This window comes from Dunckerocampus dactyliophorus, chromosome 11, assembly GCF_027744805.1.
Source record: "Dunckerocampus dactyliophorus isolate RoL2022-P2 chromosome 11, RoL_Ddac_1.1, whole genome shotgun sequence".
Classification (NCBI taxonomy): Eukaryota; Metazoa; Chordata; class Actinopteri; order Syngnathiformes; family Syngnathidae; genus Dunckerocampus; species Dunckerocampus dactyliophorus.
Window position 1 is genome coordinate 29,740,203 of NC_072829.1, and position 27,830 is coordinate 29,768,032.

Consider the following 27,830-nt stretch of genomic DNA (forward strand, 5'->3'; position numbering starts at 1 on the left):
AATATGAACAAACACCACCATTTTGCAACAACAAAGCAGCGACTTTGCAGTGTCCTTGAACGTGCAACATAGTAAGCTCCAAAAGTTACATTTGACGCCGAGGGATCCGCATTCCATGTCAGTTTTTCCGTTGGTTCGGCTCATTTCTTGAACCAGAAAGGACACATTGCCACTTGTTTTCCTTTCAGTGTTTCAACACGGTGCTATTTTGTTGTCTTTTGAACATGCATGCACGTTGCAGTGGAACGCATCGCACGTTACCATCCACAACTCCACATGGAAGCAAAGCTTATTTAATCCTCCCACCCGCACCAAATAGCTCATCCATTTGTTCACTTGCTGCATTCAACATTCAACCCTTGGCCAACTCTGAACAACAGAACAGAAAAAGGCAAGCTGTAAATCCCTAGAAGTATAAATGATAGAACTACTGTACATCACACTGGCCGATGAAGAAGTGAATAGGAGACAGAGTGAATACAGACAAGGGTAGGAAGCAAGGAAGTGCAGTTGTCACTTGATTAGCATCGTTCTCCCTTGTACTTTGGAAAGAGCAACTGCTTGTTCTGTTTCTAAAAGTGGCTCATTTTAGTGCATTCTTTTTGATGATTATTGTTTAAGTGAATTTGTAGGAATGTGCTGAGGGCCAATGACGTCTCAGCTTTGCGTTACTATGAATGTGACATTTTTTACATCATTTTTCAACTTTCTCTGTGTACCTTTTTCTCATAATTTTATGATATTAATATGAAGCGGTTTTTTGTCATATGACTTTATTCTCATAATATTTTGACTTTATTATTGTAATATTCAATTTTTTTCCCAACCTTATTGTTTGTTTTGTTTCTCATATTATGGCTTTTTTTCCTTTAATATTTCAACGTTATGCAATGACTCTACTCCCTTTAATAATTTGTGTTACTGGGCTTTTTAAAACATTTTTTTATTGCTTGTTTAAGAGCGCTACTAAAAAAAAGCAGCGCGGGCCACAAATGGCCCCCAGGCCGCATGTGAACACCACTGTTTTAAACCAATCCATGCGGACATGCAAAGGCATTCTTTATTTTTAACAAAAACAGCCTGCATCTCAGCTTTGCATTATCGGTGGCAAATGGCAATTTTTGTTAATCAGTTTGTAGAAATATTTCAACTTTCCCCTGTTTTTCTGATATTATGATATTAATATGGAATTTACTGCCTTACGTTACGCTTTTTTGCTGTTTTTTTTACAAATATTTATCCCTGTACATTCCATGTGATGTGACTTCATTCTCATAATATTTGGACTTCATTATCATAATAGTCCAACTTTTTTCCACAAGCTTATTGTCCAAAAATTAAAACCGCATTCTTTGTTTTGTTTCTCACATTATGCCTTTTTGCCCTTTAATATTTCAACTTTATGCAATTTTTTTCTCAGTACTACTCTCTTAAATATTTTGTGTTTATTCTTGTAAAATTACTGCACTTTTTTCCATTTTTTCTGTTTTGTTTTTTGGGGTTTTTTTTTGCTTGCTTATGAGGGCCACTAAACAAAAGCTGTGGGCTGCAAACGGCCCCCAGGCCGCACTTTAGACACCACTGTTTGTGTAGACATGCAAAGGTGTTTTTTTGTATTTAATGAAAAAACCCAGCTTTGCGTTATCGGTGGCAAAGCGTACAATAAATGTGGCATTTTTTCCTCCTTTTTTTCAACTATTTCAACTTTCTCCTTTTTATGTTTTTCTCATATTATGACATTAATATGACATTTTCTCCTTACATTACACTTTTTTGCTGTTTTTTTGTTGTTTACAAATGTGTCTCCTTGTGCGTTTCTTGTAATATGACTTTATTCTGTTTTTGATTTTATTATCGGAATATTCCAACTTTTTTCCCAACCTTGTTTTCCAAAAAAATGCTGTCACTTTTTTTTCCCTTGAATATTTCAACTTTATGCACTTTTTTCGACTTTTTCTGTTATTTTTAAAATGTTCTTGTTTAAGAGGGCTAATAAAAGATAGCGCAGGTATACCGAATGAAAAATAAGTAACTGAATTCAAATGAAAATGTCGCCAAAAGCGAACACACAAGAGTGAAAGTAAAAGTACCAAATCCACTCAAGTACGGAAATGCCACCTCTGTGTGGTCCTTTTTATACTCTCATAATGTCCTAGATTGATATCATTGCACGGTCCGTTGTCAATCTTCCATGTTCTCTGCTCTCCCATCAGTGCCCCACGTTGCCCGGCAACCCCGCGGGGGTGCTCCTCCACGGTCCAAACAGGGTAGGCGAGCTGAAGCAGGAGATGGACCCCAACAAATCCAGGAAGGAGCAGATTGAGCCTCGGGGCTGTGTACGAGGGAGCGAGACGCGCGGGTCCGAGGGCCTGAGGTGTGTAATAAGAATAAACAACACAATAAAGCGGCCCTTCTATGTACTGGATCTGGTACTGACACAAATATAAGGCGCTATTTTTGACAGCTGGTCGTACATTTGCAGTTAGGAGAGTTGTACCGTTCATGCAAACCAGGCCACTTCTCCCCAAAACAGTGTCTCAGGCTGTTGGCAAGTTAACAAACAACAGAAGTTATGCTGCCGATTTTAAGACACGAGCAACTTAGAAATGGGTTTTGCGGTGAATATGATTTCAAAGAAGATTCATTTTTCAATTTGATATTTTCCTAAAACGTGAAAGCCCGTTTCCACCACTGACAGAAACAAATATCCAAATGGAAAGTCAGAATTAGGACATAAAAAGTAAGAATTATGAGCCAGGAAGTCAGAGTCTAAAATTTGTGACAAAGTCCTACTTAGGAGAGAAAAAGTATGAAATTTAAAAAAGCCCAATTTGAGATACAAACTGCATGTGCCGCCTTCTTCACTGGAGTCTTTGTCACATGACACGTGGCACATGACAGTTTGCATCTCGTCATATTTGACTTTTAACTCATAACTCCGACTTTAAGGTTTTTATTTCATGAAGGGGGCTTTTCCCCCCATAATTATGACTTCTTATCTCATTAGGACTTTTCAACATTTTATCTAATCATTTTCAACATTTTGTCAACTATGACCTTTTTATTTCAAAATTATGACATTTTCTCTCATAATTACGACGTACCTCATAATTGTGACTTTGTATTTCATGACATTTTCTCATAATTACTTTTGATCTCATAATGCTGACATTCCAATCTTATAATTGTTATCTGATTATTTTTATCCCATAATTATGACTTTTTATCTTGTGACTTTTCAACTTTTTCTCTCATAATTGACGTCAACTCATCTCATAGTTAATTAGGACTTTTTTCTCATAATTGACTTTTTATCTCTTATGTGTCTTATCAATTCCACTTTTATCTCATAATGAAAACGTTTCATCTCATTATGGCTTTTCAGCAATTTATCTCATAATTGTGTTAATTCTCACCTTTTTATTTCAACATTTTATCTCGTAATACTTACAGCACAATGACTTGTCTGTCATAATTATGACTTTTTATCTCATGACGTTTCAAAATTGTATCATAATTTTGAACATTTTATCTCATAATTACGACATCAACTTTTTGTCTTGGTTAATTATGACTTTTTATTACAACCTTATCTCATAATTTGGATTTATTTCATAATTTTTATTTATTATAATTATGGCTTTTTCTCTCATAATTACGACATTCCTGTCTCATAATTAAGCCTTTTTATCCCATAATTTCAATTTATCGTTGGGATTTTGTTTTCTTTCAGCGGTGAAAGCAGGCTTCCATACAGTAATGGATCTTGAGTCTTACATTGGTAGAGTACATTTAGCATCTCTATATTCTTATCCCCCCCCGCCCCCCAGGGCGGCACAGACGGCGTTGCGTTCCATCCGCAGCAACGTGGTTGTCCTCCTCACGGCGCTCCTGCCCCAGCTGGACCTGAGCGGCATCAGTCTGGAGAACCCCGATGTAGACAACATCCTGCAGCAGATCATTGAGATCAACTCTTTAAAACTATGACTGGTTGATCCATGGAGGGCGAGCGCTGCAATAGCCTTTTGTTGCATATGCAGTATTTTATGTACGATACGGCTCACCGTCGAAACGCCGCTAAACGAGCCCCACAGTGCAATAAACCCTTCTTTGTCACCATGCGTCCGTTGTCAGTAGTATTTTTAAGCATTTGGAGGTCATACTGGCCTCACATTTTCATGATCCCCTCGCGCAGTGAAGAACAATGCAGTTTCTCCGTGATACCACAAGGGGGCACTAAAGGGGCATCTTCGAAAAGACCTTTCGTGGTGCTTAGTAGTGAACGTGAAATAAAAAAAAATACATATAATAAACAGTAACATGGCCACTTATGTAAATACTTAGGTGATTTTATAAGGTACTCGTGCACAGACTAATATCAATATAATGCACTACATCCTACTTAGTGTGACAAAGTACGTTTGCAATGCTGCTACGCTGCTAAACTACAATTACGTGCATTAGAAATAGCTGTGATATTTCCTTAGTAGTAGCATTTGTAGCAGTGTTAATAACATCTATTCTGGTTTCTATGTACCGTTTAGGGTGGCGTTTATTGTACACGTAGTGTTTTTAGTTTCTGTTTAGGCTTATGTTTAATTATGCATAATTTTAAAGGCATTTTTTAACTTGACAAATGTTGATATAGAAGTGAACTACTACTACAAAGTACTACTACTACTACAACACCATCGCAAACTACATATTTTTTGTTGATTCAATGAAATATTACTGTTTCTAGTTGAAATGTTTCTTTTTCACGTGTTGGGATGTTCTGCCACAATATATTTGAAATGAGTAAAGCACATGCTGGACGTTTTTCAAGGTGAGGAGCTGATATGTGGAATCATGCTAATATTTCTCACCTATCATATGCACGGGGTCACCTTGAACTTGACAGCACACTTGGGTCAAACCACTGCAGTCTTTGTGTCACTCCCCCCCCCCCCCCCCCCCACACACACACACACCATCCAGCCTTCCCCCCACCCACACTGACTTAAATATTTGCACACGTTTAATTCCAGCACAGTCTCTCATATTAGACAGGCGTGCACACACGTGTGCACATCGCGATGGCTACGTCACTTTTGACGCCTTTGCTGCTGCTGTGCGCCGTGGTGGAGGTGCATCCAAAAACGGTGAAGGAACACTACATTGCTGCTGTGGAAATTGGCTGGGACTATGTCCATGTTGGTGGTGGTGGTGCAACGCCTGACCAAAGGTGAGACTTGAGTGTTTGTTTTATGTGTTTTTGTTGTGGTCGTCTGCTCCTCTTGAATAACTTGTTGAATGTGCGTGTTTCTTTGCTGCTAGGTGGCCGTCCAAAGATGCGCCACAGAAATACAAAAAAGCCATTTACAGGGAGTACACGGATGCCACATACACTGTCCCCACGCCAAGATCACCACAGGCAGGTTGGTAACTGCAGAGTATCTGTTGGCACGCAAGTTAACCGCTGCGCATTGCAGCTACCACCTTCACTGCACCTGACAGGAAGGTGTGCAGAGTGAAACTGGCACTTGGTGGTGGTGGCAGCGTACAACCATGTCAAATAATTAGGACAAAGTCTCAGACCAAATGGCTATGACTTGTGGGGTTCCCTTGGGGTCAATCCTGGGACCCCTGTTGTTCAATCTGTTGGTCTGGCTGGTCCTACGTTCTTTATTAACAGGAGAACAATCCAACGCTTGGTGAATTCACTTTAGAACATTCTTTTACATTTCTGTTTTATGGAGTTTGATGTCATGATGTCTGGGGGTCTTGTGCTGAAAGATACAGCCATCCCATCGGTCGGCATTCCCAGTGAGAGCAGACATTGCAAGTGACTACTTTCATGCTTGTTTTGTTTGGCAATGAAACCTTCAGCACTAGCGCAATGCGCTAGCATAGCATGCTAACGCTATGGAATGGCTCTTAGTGTTTTACTACAGCTGGATCTGGCGAGCCATGTTATTGTCTGCCTGAGGGGGTAAAAGTAAAAAGTAGCAGTCGGTGGCGGCTCTCACAAAGTCTGCGATGATTAGTGGTAGCAGACGCTCTCTCTGTTTTGCCGCTGTTGACGGATGTAGCGTTGGTTGCTATGGTCCCTGTGAAATCAATGTGCCCGGGAAGGAAGCTCTGCATTCTTAAAATGACCAAAATACTACAAGTATCACAGGTTATCATGAATGTACCTACTCCTACATCACCACAGAATGGATATCAAATGTGTGGAGGTTTTTGGAGGTGTTTTAATAGAGGACTTGATAGTCGGAATAGGTGAATCCCATTACATGCATTGTTAGCTGCCTCGTGCTAGCAGTTTCTCTCCATTTAGAACGCACGGAAAAGAGAAAGACACGCGTGTTCATGTCTCCCATTCTGGATGATGGACAAAAATGTTTTTTTTTAAGTGCAGTTTTCCTTTAATGGCTTATATTGTATTTGTATTATTTGTATTATAAGGAAATCTGCCTCGCTGAGTGTTCATGATGTGTTCTGTGGCTTGCAGGTATTCAAGGTCCGCTGATCGTGACCGAGCCCTCAGGACGGGTGGTTGTGCACTTCAGAAACCTGGCGTCTCGGCCTTACAGTATCAGCCCTGTGGGGATCACGTACGGGAAGCAGTCTGAAGGTACTAGAACTAAAGTGGGCTGGACATCCTTTTGAATAAGAACTAATCTAGAGGGCTCATGCCTTGCTTAAACATGTTCTGTCCTTTCAGAACATTGACTCAGCTTCTCTGTCACATACGGTGTCTGACGAGAGTGAGCTCACTCCTCACATTGCAGCAATGCTTTTTATTGCTTTTATTGCAGATCCGGATCACTGTGTGAAAACGTTAATGCCTGTCTGAGAAAAGCGTATGAAGTGCATGCTGGGGGGTTTTACAGCTGAAGTTGGCTACTTCGCGGATTTCACTTATTGCGGCGACCTATCCCCCGCGATAAATGAGGGGACACTGTGATTGTTACATCCCTACTCCGCTCTATACTCTGGTTCTCCTGGTCGTAGTGATGTGCTAGTAATGTCATGTATTTGATTCAGACAAATCAACAGGTACAGTTGGTCAAATCCTAATTTGTTCCAGTCCTTCTTATCTCCAGGTGTGCACAAACCACACTTAAATCTAAATGTAAAAAGTAGATATAAAAAAGTTGTGGGTTATCAGTTCCATATCGATCTTGAGAAGCAGAAAGTTCATTGGTATCTGGGGAAAAAAGATATGCTGTGTCTCTAATGTAAGGTACACTATTCTTCCATGTCCAGTTGCGGGACCTGGCAGGCCCGCATGAGACCCCTGCCTTAACGGATATTATAAGAATTGCCACCACTTTGGAAACTTGTCAGATAAAAATTGCAAGTATTGCAGACAAGCAATCATTCAAGACAGACAAACTTTGACTTAGTGGTAATAAGACACCCTAAATGTGGTCACCTCGTTCCTCAGAAATGAGCAACGGTGGTCATTATCTTGTGTGTGCAGACTCTGAGCTCAGTGTGAGAGACAAAAGATGTCATGTTTGACATCCCGGCGTGAGTTAAAGCGTGATCCTCCATGGCCCCCTCTGAGCACAGTGGCATGTATCATTTCCTGTTGTCTTCCTGCCACAGGATGACTTCTCACAACGGACTTTATCATCATCTGAAAAGCTCTGTAAATCACCCAACAGGAATCTGTTCTCTGCAGTGTTTTTATTGCTAATGTTTGGATGATATGTACTATATTTTTTAATTATTATCTCCTTTGCAGGGGCCGGCTATGAGGACTCCACAGGAGGTCAAGAGAAGGAGGACGATGCCGTCTCTCCTGGAAGATACCACAAGTACGTGTGGGACATCAACGCGAATGACGGCCCCACGGACGACGACCCAGAGTGTCTCACGTACTCCTACTCGTCTCAGGTGGACCCGGTCCGAGACCTCAACTCCGGACTTATCGGTGTCCTGCTCATCTGCAAGTCATGTCAGTGAATGAGCATTGGTGAAATTTGCCAAATTATACTTTTTGTTTGTTTGTTTGTTTTAGCGTTGTCACCTCTGTTTATTAAATTAACTTAAAACGACAAAACTACACAAAAACCGTCACATTTGTTCCTGGTGGCAGAAAAATATCCTATTAAAATAAAAATATCCTATTAAAAATGTCATTTTTAATCCCATAATGATCTTAACAAGCTCATGCAATTCTTTACATTAAGATTTCAGTTTATACTCCCAGCTTTCTGTTTTTTAATATCCGTCCACCAGATGATTCTGCCTTTTTCCCATTCAAAGCATTGCAGCAAAGTTTTAAATCCCTTGTTGATTGCACTTAATTGGTTCCAGAATTTCTGCCAAGTAGGATTCCTTATTTATGAAAAGAATGTTTTCTGTAGTTAGAGCATAGAAAACATGTTTACGATCTTCTAAATATGCTTTTCAACATTATTAGAGCCCTCTAGACATGAAATAACACCCCTATAATCAACTTTACACTCCTATTACCCATTATAGTAGACATAATAACAGAAAATAAGACATACAATATTAGACATACATATATATTATCTATTAATTAACCGTGAAGTGGTGAGGGACGACTGTATACTGTATGTTACCAAAAAAAAAAAAAAAAAAAAAAAAGCTTTTTTGAGTTATGTACATATTGGCTTATTAAAGGGGTAAAATCCCCAAAATATAATTAATATATGATGTGTTTATTTAATAATAAATATAAAAATAGAAATAAAAATATGAAATGAAAAATGTATTTCAAGGAAATACATTTTACAGCTTTTTTGTGGAAGCAAAAGTGATATTTCAAGGACCTCTTCAGGGTTACCAGTGAAATGCTATGTGTATAATCTCTCTCTCTCTCTGTGCATGTTCCTCCAGCGGCTTTGCGCGACGGACAGAAGAGGAAAAACACTGCGTTCATCCTGCTCTTTGCAGTGTTTGACGAGAAGAAGAGCTGGTATGGGGACGTGGGGGAGAGGAGGGGCAGCAGAAAAGAATACCACACCGTCAACGGATACATCAACGCCACTTTACCTGGTAGAGGGCGCGCACGATGTGGTTGTTGGCTGATATTCTGAGACGCCTCATTTTGTGTGTGCGTGCGTGCGTGTTTGTGTTCATGCAGGTTTGACAATGTGCCAAAGCAACTTAAATGTGTTTTGGCATCTGATTGGCATCGGCACTGCCCCAGAGATACACTCCATTCAGTTCCAGCATCACACACTGAAGGTAACACACACGGAGACTTAGGCCAAACGAGCCACAATAATAGGAACACTTTTGCATATTTTGAAAGCTTCAGGTTGTGCTCTTGCAGAGATAATCATTGTCAGGTTTGACTGATAATGTCAGGAAGGTGTTCAGTCATGGTTGTAGTTTGCAGAGACATGCAAGTGTATTGTGTTACGTGTCATGGGTCACTGTTAAAGCTTACTGTATTATTGTCTGAAGGCAAGAATGTTGAAGAGATGTGTCATGTGGTATCTTTCACCTTCATATGGGGTGCCCAAACTTTTTCTATTGAGGGCCACATATTTACTGGGGGCCACTTTGATATTGTTTTTTGTAAAAAGGCAAAAAATGTATTTAAAGTGAAAGCTTTGTGTTATTGCTGTATTAGTTATTAGTATCAACATTTCGGCCGTTTCTCTTTAAATTGTGCCTTTTTGCTTGATTTGTCTCATTTGTGCGTTTTTCTTGTTTAATTTGATTTAAACAAGGCAGCACTTTAGGACACCCCGACCTACATGTTGCAGTACGATTGCAGAAGTATCATTTTCTTGAATTATCAGCCAGGTTATTGATAAATGTGCTAAATGTATTGATTTTACCTTAATTCAATTTATTTAAAATATATATTTTTATTATTTATCATTTATTTATTGTAACAAAAAATATTTAATATTTAATGTAATTTGCTGATTGGATTTTAATTACATTTGTTGTTTATGAAATAATGATGTATTTATTTTGAACTAAAAACATAAATAAATGTATCAGCTAAATACGTTAAATTATTTCATTCAGTAAGCTTGTTTTTAATTTTGTATGCATTTATTTATTACATTTGAACTAAAAATAAACATTTCAGATAAATATTTTCGTTTAATGTTTTTGCATCAGATCCTTATTAAGTTAATCAAACTATCTTTTGTGTTTCCTTTTTCCTTTGTTTGCTTCATGCAACTTTAGCATCAGTTCATCTTAATTTCACTTTGTCGCCATAAAACTCTACAAATATGGTCAACAAACAGTTGCCAAAATGTATTTGATTTCACATGAATTTATTGTTCCCGTAAAAAGATTCATTTATGTTCACAAAATGTTATAACAAAAATAAAATATATTTATTTGATGAAAATTGTTTAGAACTTTTGTAATTCCACTGTGGGACAAATAAAGGCTCGCTCTGTCCCTCAGGTGATGAACCATCGGAAAGTGACTTTGGAGGTGACCCCTATGACTTTTGTCACAGCACAGATGAAGCCCACCTCTGTGGGGCGCTTCCTGATCAGCTGTCTGATACATTCACACCGCCTGGGTAAGAAAGGCCCATTTACATCCTTCATGTGAATTGGAAATGATTCCCACTCATGTCCCGTCAAGATGGCATGAAAGCCATGTTCACGGTGGACAAGTGCCCTGAGCCCACCCGCCCGCCGGGGCCCGATCTTCGCCGAGCCAAATACGACGAGGATTTTGATAGCAGCGACTATGTGTTCGAACCCATCCTCATCCCTCCCAAGACGCCGCAAGTGAGATCCAGCAGCGGGAAGCCATTTTTAACCAAGCAGCATTACATCGCAGCCGAGGAGGTCATGTGGGACTACGCTCCTCATCTCGAGGCCACGGACAGGTAGCACACAACGGGAGGGACGCTCGTCGACAGTAACAGGGAAGTCAAGCCAATTGAAACATTCCTCTGTCAAAAAGTGAGTTGCAGTACGGGGACACGCCCACGGGTCCGCATCATCTCGACTACAAGTACAAAAAGGTGGCCTACGTGGAATACACGGACGCATCGTTCACCAAGAGGAAGAAGACCAGCAGGACACTGATGGGTCCATTACTGAAAGGAAAAGTCAAGGATCACCTCCATGTAAGTCAGTCAAGCATCAGAAAGGACCACAAAATACTTGGGCAAACATCCATAATGTGTTTGCATGTGCTCGTAAAGTCATCTTCAGTTTTACCTCCAGATCACCTTCAAAAACCTGGCCAGTCACCCGTTTAATATCTACCCTAACGGCCTCACCAAAATATATCCACTGCTGACATCCACAGAAGGTGAGTCATCCAATAGCCTATTTTTGCAGCACATTCTAGAAACTAAAAAAAAAAAACAAAAAACAGCGAAAATAAAAAATATCAGTTGTAATTTTCCAAGACTAAAGTCAAAATATCAACAGAAAAAAGTTGTAATCTAACATGGAAAAAATCATAATTTTACAAGAATAAAGTCACCGTATTATGAGGAAAAATAACGTCATATTCAAGAAATAAGGCATTTTTTTAGTCATAATACACTCCTGTTCAAAATGTTAAGACCAGTTGAAAAATGGCAAGAATGTACATTTTGCACTGTCGGATCTTAAGGAGGTTCTAAGTAGCAAAATGCAAAATGAAGAAATGGGAGTGAGAGTAAGCAATTTATTGCAAACAAGCATTGACGTGAAATAGGCTATTCGTCAGCTAATCAAAAGTTTAGAAACACAGCCTTTAAAAGGCAAAATGTTGGCAAAAATGTGGATTGAATGTGATTTAGTGTCGTCATGATCTCTTGATGGCAAAGGCAAAAAAGCTTTCTCTCTTTGAATGCGGTGGGATTGTTGAGCTGCATAAGCGAGGCCTCTCACAGTGTGCCATTGCTGCTGAGGTTGGATGCAGTAAGACAGTCATTTGGAAAAAAATCAAAGATGCTGAGGGTTATGGAACAAAAAAGCCAAGTGGTAGACCCAAAGAAATGTCACAGGCCCTCAGTCGGAAGATCCCGTTGGCTGTCCGTCAAGACAAGGACCATCCTCGGCCCAAATGAAGGTTGTTACTGGTGCCGAGCACAGTCCAATAACCATCAGACGCCATTTGAGAGAGAAGGGTTTGAAGAAGAAAAAACATCTTCAAAGGCCGCGTCTTCTTCAACACCACAAATTTGGCGGTTTGGAATTTGCACGAGAGCACCAAACATGGGACATTGAAAGGTGGAAGGTCCTGATGACTTCCAACGTTCACACGGCACAGTGGAGGGGGCGCCATCATGGTCCTTTAATGGAACAATGGAGCTTTAGGTTGTGCAGGGGTGTCAAACGGCAGCTGGCTACGTGGAGATGTTGCAAGGGGCATCCCTCATGACTGAAGGCCCTCGTCTGTGTGATAATGACTGGCTTTTTCAACAGGACAACGCTGCACTTCACAATGCCCGCCTGATAAAGAACTTCTTCCTGAGGAATAAGCTCACTCTTTTGTACCATCCTGTGTGTTCCCCTCATCTACATCCAGTGGAGAACATTTGGGGATGGATGGCAAGGGAAGTTTGACAAAAATGGACATCAGTTCCAGATAGTGGATGCCCTCCGTGAAGCCATCTTCACCACCTGGAGCAACATTCCCACTAGCCTCCTGGAAACACTGGCATCAAGCATGAACAAACCCATTTTTGGGAAATGGCGCATCTCCTCATTAATGAGTCATTTTTTTTACATTTTATTTGTATTTTAGGGAGAGTTTGGGTTTTTTTCTGAGCTATGGTCTTAAAATTTTGATCAGCCTATTTCACTTCAATGCTTGTTTGAAATACATTGCTTACCCTAAAAAAATATTTGTCTCACTTCCATTCCTTTTTTTTTTTGGCATTTTGAAGCTCTACTTAGAAGATCCAACAGTGCAAAATGTAAATTCTTGCAATTTTTCAGCTGGTCTTAACATTTTGATCAGGAGTGTTTGTGACCCAGTGCCAGCACGTACATTTTGAAACTATCATTAAGTGTAAATATACATGCTATCGCTTTAACTGGACCCATGCCCATACCCATGTCAGATACAGATAATAGACCATGGTGTGTGTTTCATGTTAAATCTCAGTTGCTTGTACTGCTCTCCACTGGTCTCAATCATAAATCTATTCTCCACAGAAAAGGACTTGCGCTCGATGGAGGTGCCTCCAAACGGGACCTTTGTCTACGTCTGGGAGCTAACCACCAATGATGCACCCTTGGAGGAGGACCCCCAGTGTCTGGCCCAGCTGTATCAGAGCACCGTGTCCCCAGAAAGAGATCTGGCCTCAGGGCTGGTGGGCATCTTGCTCATCTGCAAGTTTGATTCCATGGACAAACTAAAACGCCTGGTGAGAGGATCTTGACATATACGACATACGCGTCATATCTGACACATCATCCCTTGCAGGTGCGCGCCGATAAGGAGTGGAGTCTGATGTTCGCTGTCTTTGATGAGAACAAAAGTTGGTACGTGGATGAGAACCTTTACAAAGACCAAAATTCATCCAAGAGCACAGACCCTGAGTTCTACGACTCCAACGTCATTTACAGTGAGTCTACTCTCTTGTCCGTTTCACCTCGACAGCAAACCAAACAAATTCATGTATTTCATCTTCATCCTCCAGGCATTAATGGCCTCATGTTCAGCGGGCACCAGTTAGTGGTGTGTCAGACTGATATCACCTTCTGGCACATGGCAAGCGTGGGCATCCAGAACGACTTCCTGTCGGTTTACTTCACCGGAAACCTCTTTCAGTATCATGGTCTTCATCAGGCCGTCCTCACCCTCTTTCCCATGACTGCCATTACCATTAGCATGGAAATGGACCTGCCAGGTAGGCCAATCACAGTTTACCACACTATGAAGTTCCAAGTTTTCGTATTTGTATTTGTACTTTATTTATCCCACAGCGGGGAAATTCACTTGTTACAGCAGCAAGCAAGATACGCAAGTAAAGAATACAGTGTAAAGAATACATAGTGACTACAACATGGTTCAGGTGGTGCAGGTGTTGTAGAGCCTGACAGCGGTCGGTATGAAGGACCTGCGGAACCTCTCCTTCTTACACCGTGGGTGTAACAATCTGCTGCTGAAGGAGCTGCTAAGGGAACCCAAAGTGTCATGTAGCTGGTGAGAGGTGTTGTCCATGATGGATGTCAGCTTAGCCAACATCCTTCTCTCCCCCACTTCCTTGACGGAGTCCAGAGGACCGTCCAGGACAGAGCTCGCTCTCCTGATCAGTCTATTGATCCTGCTCCTGTCCCTGTCCGTGCTGCCCCCTCTCCAGCAGCCCACAGCAAACTGCAGGGGGTCCAGCTGAGTGCCCACCAGGGGTCGCAGGTGCTGCAGGATAATCCTCTCCGTGGTCTTCATCAGGTGAGAGGTCAAGGCAACAGGCCTGAAGTGGTTAGGCTCCTTGGGATGCGGTGTCTTTGGTATCAGGACCACACAGGAGGTCTTCCACAGGGCCGGGACTTTCTCCAGGCTCAGGCTGAGATTGAACAAGTGCCTGAGAACTCCACAGAGCTGGTCAGCACAATTCTTTGAGGATTCTAGGGCTGATGCCATCCGGTCCCGGGGCCTTGATCTTCTTCAGCTTTTGGGGGGGGGGATCATGATATGACATCATGAAGGAAAAACCTCCGTCCTCATGGACATAGCACTACCGCTGCAACTCACAATTATTTTCTTAGTCGATCAATCTGAACCTTCTTGATTTGATTGATTGAGTAATTGGTTAGGCGCCGGACGGCACAAATCAATATGGACCAAACACAAATCAAATCAAAGTTTATTTGTATAGCCCCTTAGAACATCCCAATGGTGCCCAAGGTGCTTCACAAGAGTAAAAACACGCAATAGCAAATGAGAACAGGGTAAGATCGAATAAGATAGACAAAAAACAACTTAAACAATAAAATAAAATAAAAATACAGGCACAGAAGCACTGTCATCCAGGAGGAACTCGGGGCAGAACTGCTGCTCCTCCATATTGACAGGACTTGGATGAGGTGGCTTGGGCATTTGGTCAGGATGCCTCCCGGACGACTCTCCGGGGAAGTATTCGGGGCATATCCTACCGGTAGGAGGCCTCGGGGAAGACCCAAGACACGTTGGAGAGACTATGTCTCTGACCTGACCTGGGAACGCCTCGGGATTGGCCCGGGGAAGCTGGACAAAGTAGCCGGGGCGAAGGAAATCTGGTCTCCCAGCTAGAACGGCTTCAACTGTTCTGTGAAGGCTTTCTTCAGTGTTTAGGAGTGTGTTTATGGGAGTTTTGGCCATCCTTCCAGAAGCGCATTTGTGAGGTCAGACACTGATGTTGGACAAGAAGGCCTGGCTTCAAGTCTCCGCTCATAATTCATCCCAAATGAGTGGAGGTCAGGACTGTAGCTGTACAGGCCAGTCAAGTTCTTTCACACCTACACCAAACTTGCTCATCCAAGTCTTTATGGGTGCAGTTGCTCGGCCATAGAAAACCATCCCATGGAGCTAATCTGATGGCCACATAAAGATTGGAGGTGTGTCGCAGTTGACTTTGCAGGAAGTTGCCGACATCTTCACACTATGCGCCTCAGCATCCGTTGACCGTCGCTCTGTGGCGAACTGACTATCCTTGCCAATGCGTCCATTTTATTCAAATACCACGACAGTAGACCATGGAATATTTCGTAGTGAGGAAATTTCTTGTTGCAGAGGTGGCATCCTGGAATTCACTGACCTCTGGCCCTTTCTTTCACAAATGTTTGTAAAAGTATTCTGCATGCTTATGTGCTTGGTTTTGCACACATGTGGTCATGGAAGTGACTGGAATACCTGAATTCAACTATTTGGATGGATGAGTGAATACTTTTGCCAATATTGTGTAATGTCCCTGTTGTGACACAAGGTTTGGTGACCAATTATGTGGCCATTGACCAAAATGTCTGTGTTGTTTACTGGTCTCTTGCTTGTAACATACATAGACACGTATCCATCCGTAGTAGTACCTAGAAGAACATGTATTACTACACATGAAACAGTCCCCCATGCAGCGGCTATAGGCTGTTCAGTACAGTCTCCCTCCACTTGCTGGATGGGGTCTTCATTAATGGCGTGTGTGGTTGCCATCGCCACTGAGGTTAGAGGTTTTATGTACATAGAGAAAACAATACCAGTGTGTGATTTTCTGTCTCTTCTCTTAGGTGAGTGGGATATCAGCGCCTTTGACAGCAGCCTCAAGAAACGGGGGATGAGCTTTCGTTACAGCGTTTGTCCCTGCGATGGAGACTTCCTGAACCCAGATGATATCGCTGACTGTGGGGATCAAACTTATCTCATACCGAAGGGAAAGAAACTTCAAAGCGACCCACAGCAGATGATAAATGTGACCAAAGTGTCTTCAGAGGGACGAAATGAAGCCCCTGCCAAAAAGGAGGAAGAAGGAATCCCGCTGGATATCTTGGAGGAATTGGAAAGAAATGGGGATTGGATTGTGGCTGTGAAAGACACTGAACTTGAAAGAAGTGGCAGGCGGAGAAGACAAGCAGAGGGCAACTGGACAAGTTCTAGAGAGGCAGAAGATGGAGAATCCAAAGAGGAGTTAGGAGGGGAGTCTGTGGAAAATGGAACGGATGCCACTGTTGAGCCAAGGAACGAGAGCCCACTTGAAATGAATGTGACAATGGAAGAGAGCAATGAGATCTTATTGCAGAGAAACCCAGGATTCCCAGAGAACATCTCAAGTAATTCACTAGAGATGGATCAAGAGAGTGAGTCTGGTTCTGGGCAGCAGGGAGTGAATCTGCTGATGGATTATAATTACACTGCCATTAAGAACACAGGAATCAGTCTCTCTGTAGATTATGATGACTACAACCAAGAGGTATTCTTACTTCTTCTCATTACAAACCAAACTATTTCATTCCACACAAAATGCTCCAAATCCTCCGTTTTCTTTTTTTTTTTTAACAGGAGAAGAGCATGTCTGCTGGGATCGCCTCAGACAAACTGGACATGCGCTCCGGAAAAACAATACACCGCTACTACTACATCGCTGCAGAGGAGATCAGCTGGGACTATGGCATCAAGAAACCCCGTCACCTGATAAAACCCAGGTAGGATTGAGACTGTATGGCCAATGATTCTCCCCCAAAAACTCTCAACTCAACTCTTTTAACTTTGCGGTTAAACATGGTGTTAGGTAATGATAGACGATTGCACTTACTTCCTTCCTTCCAGTAAGGTTCCTTAAACAGGAGCACCTTTCTTGGGGAATTCCTGTTTGTTGTGTCTTTGTCTGTCATTAGTTTATGTTACAGCATATGCAGATATGACAATGTTCCAAATATGTAATGTGGGTTTTTTTCTGCAAAACTTTGGAAAAACCCCAGGTCTAAAACAACACAGCAGTGTTACTACTACTGAACCGCCTTAAGGGTTTACAGTATTTGACAAACGTGCATACACCCCTTTTTATGATAGTACAGTAATCCCTTGTTTATCTTTAATTGGTTCCAGACCTGACCGTGTTAAGTGAATTTTCACAAAGTAGAATTCCTTCTTTGTAAATGGAATATTTTTGCAGTTAGAGCATAGAAAACCTGTTTATGACCTTCTAAATATGTTTTTTTTAACATTATTAGAGCCCTCTAGACATGAACTAACACCTCATAGTCGCCTTGACACTCCTATTACCCAATATAGTAGACATAATAGACTAATGATTGTCATTGGACAACACTGCCAGGCTAATTAATATACAGCAATTCCTTTCTTTTAGAGAGATGCAACGTGGAATGAGAAAGTTCCTGCCAGAATACAAGAAGGTGGTGTTTAAGGCCTACAGCAACCGAGACTTCCTGCATCCTGCAAAGAGAGGAGAGCTTCATCAACACCTAGGACTCATGGGACCTGTCATCAAAGTGGAAGTGAATGACGTCCTCACCGTAAGTGAAGCAGTGAAAGAACAAACCAAAGAATTATTTGGCGACCTGTTTTGTTTATTTGTTTTTTAACTGTCTTCTTCAAGGTCATATTCAAGAACAAGGCGTCCAGACCATACTCATTTCACCTTCAGGGAGTTTATGATCGGACTCAGGGGGGAGGCTTGGTACCAAGTCATAGCACTTCACTGCCATTTGGGGTCCCAGGAGAGCCTGTCCAGCCTGGGGAGGCTCGCCTATATAACTGGAAAATAGCAAGGCAACACGGTCCCACCAAAGCAGAATTTGACTGCAAGGCCGGAGCATACTACTCCACCATCAACAAGGTCTGCATTGTTGGGTATTACTGTGTTTCCTCATGTAGCGCCTGAGCTCATGTATTCATGCAACTGCAGAGAGGATCAGACAAAAGTAGAAGTAAGGCGTTTATTCAGGGGGAGGCCTTGATTTTTACAATACATACAATAAAACAGAATCAGCCCTTATTTTTCCCCTAATAGGGCGATTTGAGTTTTTGCAGCAGCACACAAGAAAATGATCAAAATGATGAAACCAATACTGTGGTTGTACTGTATATATTTACAACATATGGCAAGGCAACTCTAGTAGTGGCATTTAGAGCAGTGTTCGTTATATAACGCCATAGCCCTGGGGTGTCCAAAAGTCTTACAGTGTGGGCCATATCGTGAAAAATGAAAGGATGCAACTTTGCCACTGTGATATTTAGTAAAGCAACACATGTAGATATGCTAAGAAGTTGTATACCGGTATATTTCATCTCAGCTTTGTCCTAAAGGTGAAAAAGTGTATTGTCAGTATCAACTTGCCTCTTTGCTTTTTTGTAAAAAAAACAAAAAACAATTCTAATATTCCAACTTAAATAATTGTCTTTTTTGTCATATTATGACTTTATTCACATAATGTTTGGGATTTATTCCCATAATATTACAACTTTTTCCCAACCTAATTTCCCAAAAATCGCAACATTATTTTGTTTGTTTCTCATAATACGACTTAAAAAAACCCGACCGCTCTATGCTACTAAAAGGAATATTCTTCCTCATAATACTACAAGTTTTTTTTTTCCAACGATTTCAACTTTCTTCTTGTAAGTTTTCTTGACTTAATTATGACTTTATTCCCAATATGTATTGGCTTTATTCTCATCACACAATAACCTTTTTCTGCAACCTAATTTTCCAAAACTTTGTTGTTATGTTTGTCTCATAATATTACCATCCATCCATCCATCCATCCATCCATCCACCCACCCACCCACCCACCCATCCAACCATCCATCCATCCATCCATCCACCCACCCATCCACCCACCCACATCTGAGATTGGATCGTGGGGGCAGCAGCCCAAGCAGGGAGGCCCAGACTTCCCTCTCCCCGGCCACTTCATCCAGCTCCTCCCGGCGGATCCCGAGGCGGTCCCCGGCCAGTTGGGAGACATAATAGTCTCTCCAACATGTCCTGGGTCTTCCTTGAGGCATTCTACTGGTCGGACGTGCCCTGAACACCTCCCCAGGGAGAGGTCCGGGAGGCATCCTGACCAGATGCTCGAGCCACCTTATCTGGCTCCTCTCAATGTGGAGGAGTAGCGGTTCTACTGCGATGAAAGTGCTTCTCACCTTATCTCCAAGGGAGAGTACAGCCACTCTCATAATATTATGACTTTTTTAAAAAATACCTTTAATACTTCAACTTTATTGTACAAAAATTCTGTTATTTTTGTCCTGAGGGCCGTTGAAAAAAGAGCGGTGGGCCACAAATGGCCCCTGGACAGCACTTTGGACACCCCTGATATAGATCTTTTCACAGCAGTAACCTAGACAGTGTGGTCAGAGGCAGATAATTACAGTCACTTTTTCAGTGGGTAAAGGCATATATTTCAGGAAAGGCGCTAATTTATTTCAATATCCATGAAGGAAGGCGAAAATAAGGGGCTGTCTTTTGTACAAACTAGTAGAATTAGCCCCTGCAAGCTATTCAAGAGAATGTACCTTGACTTTATAGACTGACAATGTTGTAGCCGGTTCCACTGGATTGAGTTAACTGGTGAGTGTTTGTATGCCAGGAGAAAGACCTTCACTCAGGTCTGATTGGACCGCTGGTTGTGTGTAAGAGAGGGACTCTGCAGGTAGATGATCAACCAAAGATCCAGGATTTCTCCCTTCTCTTCCACACCTTTGATGAGACCAAAAGCTGGTATCTGGAGGAGAACCTTCGGAGGCACTGTGCCCCTCCTTGTCAGGTCAACCCTGAGGACCCCTGGTACCACATCAGCAACAAGTTTTCAGGTGGAGATAGTTGTTGGTGTTTTTGTTTGATGAACTGTCACGTCACATTAACAGCGTCTGTGTTTTTGTATCTCTAGCAATAAATGGCTATGTGGCAGAAACACTTCCTGGTCTGTTGGTTCCCCATAACCAGACAGTCAGGTGGTACCTACTCAATGTGGGAGGTGATGGAGAGTACCATGCTGTGCACTTCCACGGTTTGCCTTTCACGGTACACATCGAGCAGAACCACCGCATGGGCGTCTACAACCTCTTCCCTGGTAAATACGCACAGGCAGACGAACAGGTGCCGCATGCAGTATAACAAAATATTAAGTGCACCTGCACAGTCCGGTGAGATCCAATACTCGAGCTGTACCAATAATAGAATAGAATAGCCTTTTATTGTCGATGCACAAGAATACAACGAAATTGACGGAGGGGGGGCACTCTGCACCACACAATAAGTTAAATAGCAATGAATAACAGTAAAAGATTTATAAAAAACGACGATTGAAGAAACAATCAGAGAAGTTGGCAGTATGGATAATCCAAGGAAAGCAGCTGTTTGTCAGCCTGCTGGTGCGGGATTTAATGGAACTGAAGCGTCTCCCGGAGGGCAACAGTTTGAGCGGTGACTGTGTAGGGTGAGAGGGGTCACCAGTGGTAGCCTTTAACCTCTTGAAGCAACAGGATGTGGCCAGGTGTTCCAGGGTGGGCAGAGGGCAGCCAATAATCTTCTGGGCAGATTTTATAACCCTGTGCACCGCGTTCTTGCCTTCCGCTGTGGAGCCTGCATACCACACGCTCAGGCAGTATGTTATTACACTCTCTACCGACGATCGGTAGAAGGCCAACAGCAGCTTCTGGTCCAGGTCGTTCTTCTTTAAGAATAATGCTCAGTAATGACGATTGTTAAGGCAGATTATTACATTCAGATCTTGTATTGGATCTTGGAGGTGTTTGGTCAGTATGTACTGTACTGTATGAACCACGTACTTGTTATTTGTGTCATGGGCTCCATACTCCTTAAAAAGTCACTTTAACCGTGCAGGTGTGTTCGGCACTGTGGAGATGATCCCCTCTACAATTGGCACGTGGCTGGTGGAGTGCACCATAGGGGACTACCAACTGGCTGGAATGAGAGCTAAACTGCTGGTGTATGATCCAGGTGCGTGCGTTCACGTGTCACTTTGCCCTGAAGGTGGACAGCTGGTGACTTAAGAATGCCTGCGGTTTTTGTCATTAATGCGTTCCAAAAGGTCACACGAAAATTGAATAATTTTTTCTGGTAATAAATCATCCATTCACACATCCATTTTCTTCCGCTTTTACGGGTCCGCGTCGCTGGGGCAGCAGTCTCAGTGGGAGAGTTCAGACTTCCTAGTCCCCAGCCACCTCTTCCAGTTGCACCGGGCGGACACAGAGGCGTTCCCAGGGCAGATGTGAGACATAATCCCTGCAGTGTGTCCTCGGTCTGCCTTGGCGGAGGCCAACGTTCACCAGGAACAGGCTCGACTTACTGCTGGCAATGCGAACAAACCTATTGCAACAGACGCTATCTTTGTACTTTGCTATGAATTCTTTCTTGAAATCAGTGGTGTTTGTCACCTACTTTGTCAAAGTTCTGTCCCCTGCAATTTTTTTGTAGCTGTATTTAATAAACATTTATTTTAAAAAGCACTTATTTACCTAACACTCAGAAATACACAGTGCCCTTGAACGCCTCACCAGTGGCACACTGTGATTATGAAGAGAGAAAGAAAGGAGACCGGTACAAGTTGATCATGGCTGTGTGTGCGTTCTATGAGTAAATAAACCACGCCCACACATTAATGAAATAATGACATACTGCACTCACAATTAGTGATTCTAATATTTTGGTGTCCTGGTATAGATAAATATCAAGGTCAAAAAATGACATGAGACTCTCAGGATGATGCAGGCCTCAGGCAAACCCCAATGTGTAATAATATACAACTTTTTCTAACTGCCAATCAAAACAAGGCATTTTTATATTTTTAAAGGCAACATTTTTGTTACAGCTTTTGCAAGGCATGCAGTTAAATGAAGTGCACCAATGATGAGTGCACACACGTGTTAAATGACATGTTTTTATGCAGAATGTGCCTTACCTCTGGGAATGCAATCACAAAGAATCAAGGATTCCCAGATCACCGCTTCAGATCACATAGGTATTTTATTTGCTGTCTTGGAAAAGTCTTAATTTTTTCCGATATTGTTTGTGTCATTTTCCTTCTCTTGTATGGTGACTGTGTGTCCAGGTAGCTGGAAGCCCCAGCTGGCGAGGCTGCATCAGTCTGGTTATATCAATGCTTGGATGGGCTCAAGCAACTCCTCCTGGCTGCAGGTTGAACCAATTCCACTCTTCCATGTGTCTTGTGCATGATGCAACACGTCCGCTGGATTTGCAAGATATAAAGTATATGTCTCATTAGGTGGACCTGCTGAAGCCAACCTTGCTGCATGGTATTGAGACGCAGGGAGTGAGTTCAAACCTGAGGAACCACTACATCTCACTCTTCACTGTCTCCTACAGCCTAGACCAGGAGAAGTGGACCACCTACCAAGGAAACCTCACAAATCAGCCCCATGTATGCCTGTAAATCCCCGCCCATGCATTCTCTGCCACCATTTCCACCTATTCAAGCACTCCAAGCTGTCACTAATAGTTAAAGGTCCCCTTTTAATGATGTTTAATGATGTTATCAAAAGAACATGTGTCCTGAGAGCCTGTTTATGAGCACAGAGCATGAGGAAAATCTTATCATCTCCCTCACATTTGCTCCAGTTTTTAAAGAAGAGCCTCTCAAATGGTGAAGATGAATTTTGTCGCTTTCATGACATCACAAAGGAAAAACTCTGTGACTTACCATTTCACAGAGGACAGGAAAAAACAACAACAAAAACAGAAGTTGTTTTATGTGATATATGGCACCTAGTGCAGTTATACATGAACACTTTAACAACAGCCGAAAAATGGCAAGAATGTAGATTTTGCACTGTTCTAAGTCAGGGGTGTCCACAGTGCGGCCCGGGGGCCATTTGCGGCCCGCGGCTGTGATTTTATTGGACCGCAGCACAGTCTAAAAATGTAATTTAACAAGGAAACTAAAAAACAAAAACAGCAGCAGCAAAAATTGCAAAAACAATCAAAAGTCAAAATGTTAAGAGAAGAGTTGTAATCTAGCAAGGAAAAAACGCCATAATTTCACAAGAATAAAGCAATAGTATGAGGAAAAATGTCATTTTAGTAGCATGACGTTGAAATATTAAAGAAAGTTAGATTTTTTTTTTAAGCCAAAAACAATGACTATAGTTGCAATTTTCGGAAACTTAAGTTGGGGGGAAATTTATAACATGGGAATAAAGTCAAAATATTAGAAAGAAAGTTGAAATACTGGAAAATTACAACAGAAAAATCAACAGCAGAAATGTGACCAGAGTAAAGTCAAACATTTCTAATGAGGAAAAAATCTGCAATTTTATGAGAAGAAACTTCTAAAATGAGGAAAAATATAATTTTGGTAACAATGTTGAAATAAAGAAAAAATACATTATTGTTTTAAACGATATAAAGTTATAAATACGAGAAGAACATTTACAAGAGGAAAGCTGAAATGAAATAGAGAATTTTAAAAACAGCAGAAATGGGAAAAAACAGCTATAATTTTATGACAAAGTCAGAATATTAAGAAAAAAGTCAATCGAATGAAGAACAAAAGTCGCGATTGTACAAGACTAAACTATGGAAAACATGTCATTTTTAGTAGCATTTCACCCAGATCACTACAGTGAAATGCAGTTTTTTCTTGAGCTACATATACTATAGCTTCTGAGCACGTCTCGTGTTGGTTTACTAAATATCAAAGTGGCAAAGTTGTTTCACTATGTGGCCCTCGCTGGAAAAAGTTTGGACACCCCTGTTCTACGTAGACCTTCAAAATGCAAAAAGAACAACTTTAATGCTTGTTTGCAATAAATTGTTGACCCAAAACATTTATTATCTCACTCCCACCTCCTCTTTTACATTTTGGAGCTCTACTTAGAACCTCCTTAAGATCCAACAGTGCAAAATGTACATCCTTGCAATGTTTGATCGGGAGTGTGTATGAAAAAGTGGATGAAGTGCTTCTTGAAGACACACACTGTCGGGACAAACACAGCTCATTAGCATTAAAGCGACAGACACTCAAAATAGCGAATTCCCAGTCGGGCTTCCTGAAATCACTTTTAAGCTTTTAAATTCCAGCATCAAGGTTAGATTTTGGGCACACTTCAGATACACTGTTGGAGATTTCAAATTGTTGAAAAATAGTACACTATGGGGCCTTTACTGTAGATGTGCCTCTTTGTTTGGTCTGATGAGATCAGCTTCCTCTATGAAGGAACCTAACCATTGTTTTGTCTTGTAGAAGTTTCATGGCAACATGCACAGCTCCAACGTGAAACGCAACCAATTCCGTCCACCACTGATGGCTCGCTACATCAGGATTCATCCCGAAAACTCTGAGCCCAAGCCTGCACTGCGCCTGGAATTGCTGGGCTGCGATGTCAACAGTCAGCTTGAGGCTATTTTGCGCACTGTTCCTTTGTGATATTGGGGAAAGGGCTGAGGCATGTGTCTGTGTGCAGGTTGCTCACACCCTCTTGGCCTGAGGTCAGGGCAGATCACCACCATCACCGCCTCCTCGTATCGCTCCTCTCTGCTTCGTAGCTGGAAACCCACTCTGGCCCGCCTCCATCAGCAGGGCAGCGTCAACGCCTGGAGGCCCAAGGTGAATAACCCACACAATTAGTTCTACCACAATCTCTCTTGCTGAGGGAACCATTGCACATGATCCTCATTCCCCTCATCTGACACCATTCCCCAGAGCAACAGCCCTCAGGAGTGGCTCCAGGTGGACCTGGGCACCGTCAAGCGCATCACAGGCGTGGTGACCCAGGGGGCGACGTCTCTGTTCACAGAGATGATGGTGACGGAGTTTGCGGTGAGCGTCAGCGATAATGAAACATTGTGGCGCAGCGTGTTGGAGGAGGACTCGCAAAGTGAAAAGGTAAAACCAAACGACTCTCGCTAGCAACAGGTACTGACTCTCTGATATTAAAATACACCGCAACAATAATAAATATCTCACTTCATAGATGCTTGTGTTCTGAGCTTCTGAGCCCATTTGAACTCTTGCTAATCAAAACAGCAGCACCTACTGAGGCAACAGCTGATGAACGAAAACTTGGGAGTATTACGGCATTTTCTCTACCCAGTTGTACCTCATGTGGAGAAACCATCTTTTCCACTAATTGAACTATAGATGGATGGATGGATGGATGGATGGATGGATGGATGGATGGATGGATGGATGGATGCATGTGTGCTCTCTCCAGTGTTGCATGTGTCCATATTTATGCTAGGGCAGGGGTGTCCAAACTTTTTCCAGCGAGGGCCACATAGTGAAAAATGAAAGGATGCAACTTTGCCACTTTGATATTTTGTAAAGATACGCCAAGAAGTTATATGGAGTTCACAAAAAAAATGCATCTCAGCTTTGTGAGAGGTAAAAAAGCCTTTTTTTATTATTATTTTCTTAATTAATCTACGTTTTTATTTTGTAATATTTTGACTTCATTCTCATCATACTATAACTTTTCCCCAACCTAATTTTTCAAAAATGACACTTAATTTTGTTTTGTTTTTTCCTCATAACATAATGACTATTAAAAACATTTTTTTTCTTTAGTATTTCAGCGCAAATGACATGATTTTTCCTCATAATATTATGAGTTTATTCTTGTAAAATTGCAACTTTTTTCTCATTAGAATACAACTTTTTTTCTCTGAATATTTTGACTTTATTCTTGTAAAACTACCGCTGCTTTTTCTAGTGCTTCTGCTGTTGGTCTTTTTTTTTTTAATTATATTTCAACTTCTTGTAAATGTTTTTCTTGTAATTATGACTTTAATCCCATAATATTTTCACTTTATTAAATGGATAAATGAATATAACTCTTTCTGTAACCTAATTTTCCAAAAATGATAACTTTATTTGTTGTTTTGTTTGCTTCTCATAATATAATGACGTCTTTATTTATTACGATGTCTTTTTTGTTTAATATTTCAACTTTGTCCTACTACAATCATGTTATTTTTTCCCTCATAACAGCACAACGTTATTCGCATAAAAAAACGACTTCTCATGAGATTACAACTTTTTTCTCTGAATATTTTGACTTTGTTCTTGTGAAATTACTGCTGATTTTTTAGTTTTGCTGGGTTTTTTTAAGTTTTCTTGTTAAATTATATTTTTAGAATACTGTAGGTGTACCAGAGCAGGGGTGTCAAACTCGTTTTCACGGTGGGCCCCATCACGTTTATGGTTACCCTCAGAGGGCCGCCTAGAAATGTCAAACCAGACTCACGTAATCGCCTCATGATATTATGACACATTTGATGATTATCATTTTCACTTTGTATTGTTTGACCAATAAACTTACTTTGAAAGACGTCAAGGTGCACATTTGAGTGTGCAACTATTGTATAATTCTAATAATACTAATTTTATTAATAACAAATAATACTTATTATATTCATTCATAAATAAAATACTTCTAAATTGTATTTGACAACAAAAAAACCCAAATACATTTAGCAAGAAATATTAAATGTCTTTTGGATATTTTATTTTTGTATTATTTTGTACTTAATATAATACAAATATACTTAAATAAGTTCATATATAAAAATTATTTTTCACAGTAATATTACAAATAACACATAAGATAATCATTCTAACGATATTTATTATGTACGTATATTATTTTATGATACACAAAAAATGAAACGAATAATAATAACATTTATTCTGGAGTTTGACACCTGTGTAATAGAGCAGGGATTCTGTCTGTGAATGCATCTCGATTTCTTGTCTTTGCTCTTCTTGCCACGCCGCCACGGGGTGTGTGCCACGATTATGGGCGACTCTGTCAAGCTTGAGTGGGAGGGGAAGGACATGGAGCGGGGTCTTAACATGCCATCCGGCCAACACACAGCTGCAGATATCTGCTGGAGAAGAGCACGCAAACGGTCCCTTTCAGTATAACAGACGTTTAGGTGAAAAGAATTCCTCAGTTTGGGTTGGTGATGGTGGGTCGCCACGCAGCCAAACCAGCTGAGAACCACGGTGATAGAGCTTTCTTCTTACACTTCACTCCTCTCCAGATCTTCACAGGAAACAGTGAACCGGACGAGGAGGCACTCACTGTTTTTGAACCGGCTGTGTTCGGCCGCTACCTGCGGATCTACCCCCGTGGTTGGGTCAACGACATCGCTCTGCGTTTGGAGGTGCTGGGCTGCGACATGGAGAAGGTCCCCTAAAAAAAGCACTTCCTGCACTTGCACACGGCATTTCCTGTTCAAACTGCACCATAATTCTGCGCTAAACTCTATACAGTGTGATATTGGATCATTTTACTGCGGTTAAGTCAAGTGTAACAGATTGGACCTTTTCATGGACATGCCGACACCTGCAGACTGTAAGCGTGTATAAATAGTTCCCACACAGATGGATGTACACAGTTTGAATGCTCATGATATGGCTTGTACTCATGGATGTTTCTGCTTCTGATAAATA

The 27,830-nt window shown here is 41.5% G+C and overlaps 1 protein-coding gene across 4 annotated transcripts; it reads left to right on the top strand.

Moving 5' to 3' along the window:
• The first annotated feature begins 2,246 nt into the window (after positions 1-2,246).
• On the top strand, positions 2,247-27,830 carry f8 (coagulation factor VIII, procoagulant component). 4 transcript variants are annotated; one of them, XR_008572879.1, is made up of 29 exons: positions 2,270-2,374; positions 5,028-5,224; positions 5,317-5,417; positions 6,494-6,616; positions 7,736-7,948; positions 8,860-9,018; positions 9,107-9,210; positions 10,402-10,522; positions 10,588-10,837; positions 10,915-11,080; positions 11,181-11,268; positions 13,110-13,321; positions 13,381-13,522; positions 13,598-13,807; positions 16,158-16,837; positions 16,927-17,069; positions 17,735-17,900; positions 17,984-18,223; positions 19,980-20,202; positions 20,280-20,462; positions 21,236-21,352; positions 22,305-22,376; positions 22,467-22,552; positions 22,641-22,796; positions 24,618-24,762; positions 24,838-24,980; positions 25,077-25,259; positions 25,348-27,310; positions 27,419-27,559. XR_008572879.1 is itself a non-coding variant. In XM_054791899.1 (28 exons), the coding sequence occupies exons 2-28, from the start codon at positions 5,076-5,078 to the stop codon at positions 27,572-27,574; spliced, it is 4,731 nt and encodes a 1,576-aa protein (XP_054647874.1). In that variant the 5' UTR covers positions 2,247-2,374; positions 5,033-5,075; the 3' UTR covers positions 27,575-27,830. The 4 variants fall into 4 exon arrangements, 2 of the variants coding, with proteins under 2 accessions (XP_054647874.1, XP_054647873.1); XM_054791899.1 differs by lacking the exon at positions 25,348-27,310 and having other exon boundaries at positions 2,247-2,374; positions 5,033-5,224; positions 27,419-27,830; XM_054791898.1 differs by lacking the exon at positions 25,348-27,310 and having other exon boundaries at positions 27,419-27,830.

Excerpts from the sequence above, each read along its gene's own strand:
- f8 (XM_054791899.1), top strand. The coding sequence starts at position 5,076 with ATGGCTACGTCACTTTTGACGCCTTTGCTGCTGCTGTGCGCCGTGGTG. Across the intron at positions 5,225-5,316 it reads GGTGCAACGCCTGACCAAAG|GTGGCCGTCCAAAGATGCGC; the intron begins GTGAGACTTGAG and ends CTTTGCTGCTAG. Across the intron at positions 18,224-19,979 it reads ACTACTCCACCATCAACAAG|GAGAAAGACCTTCACTCAGG; the intron begins GTCTGCATTGTT and ends TTTGTATGCCAG.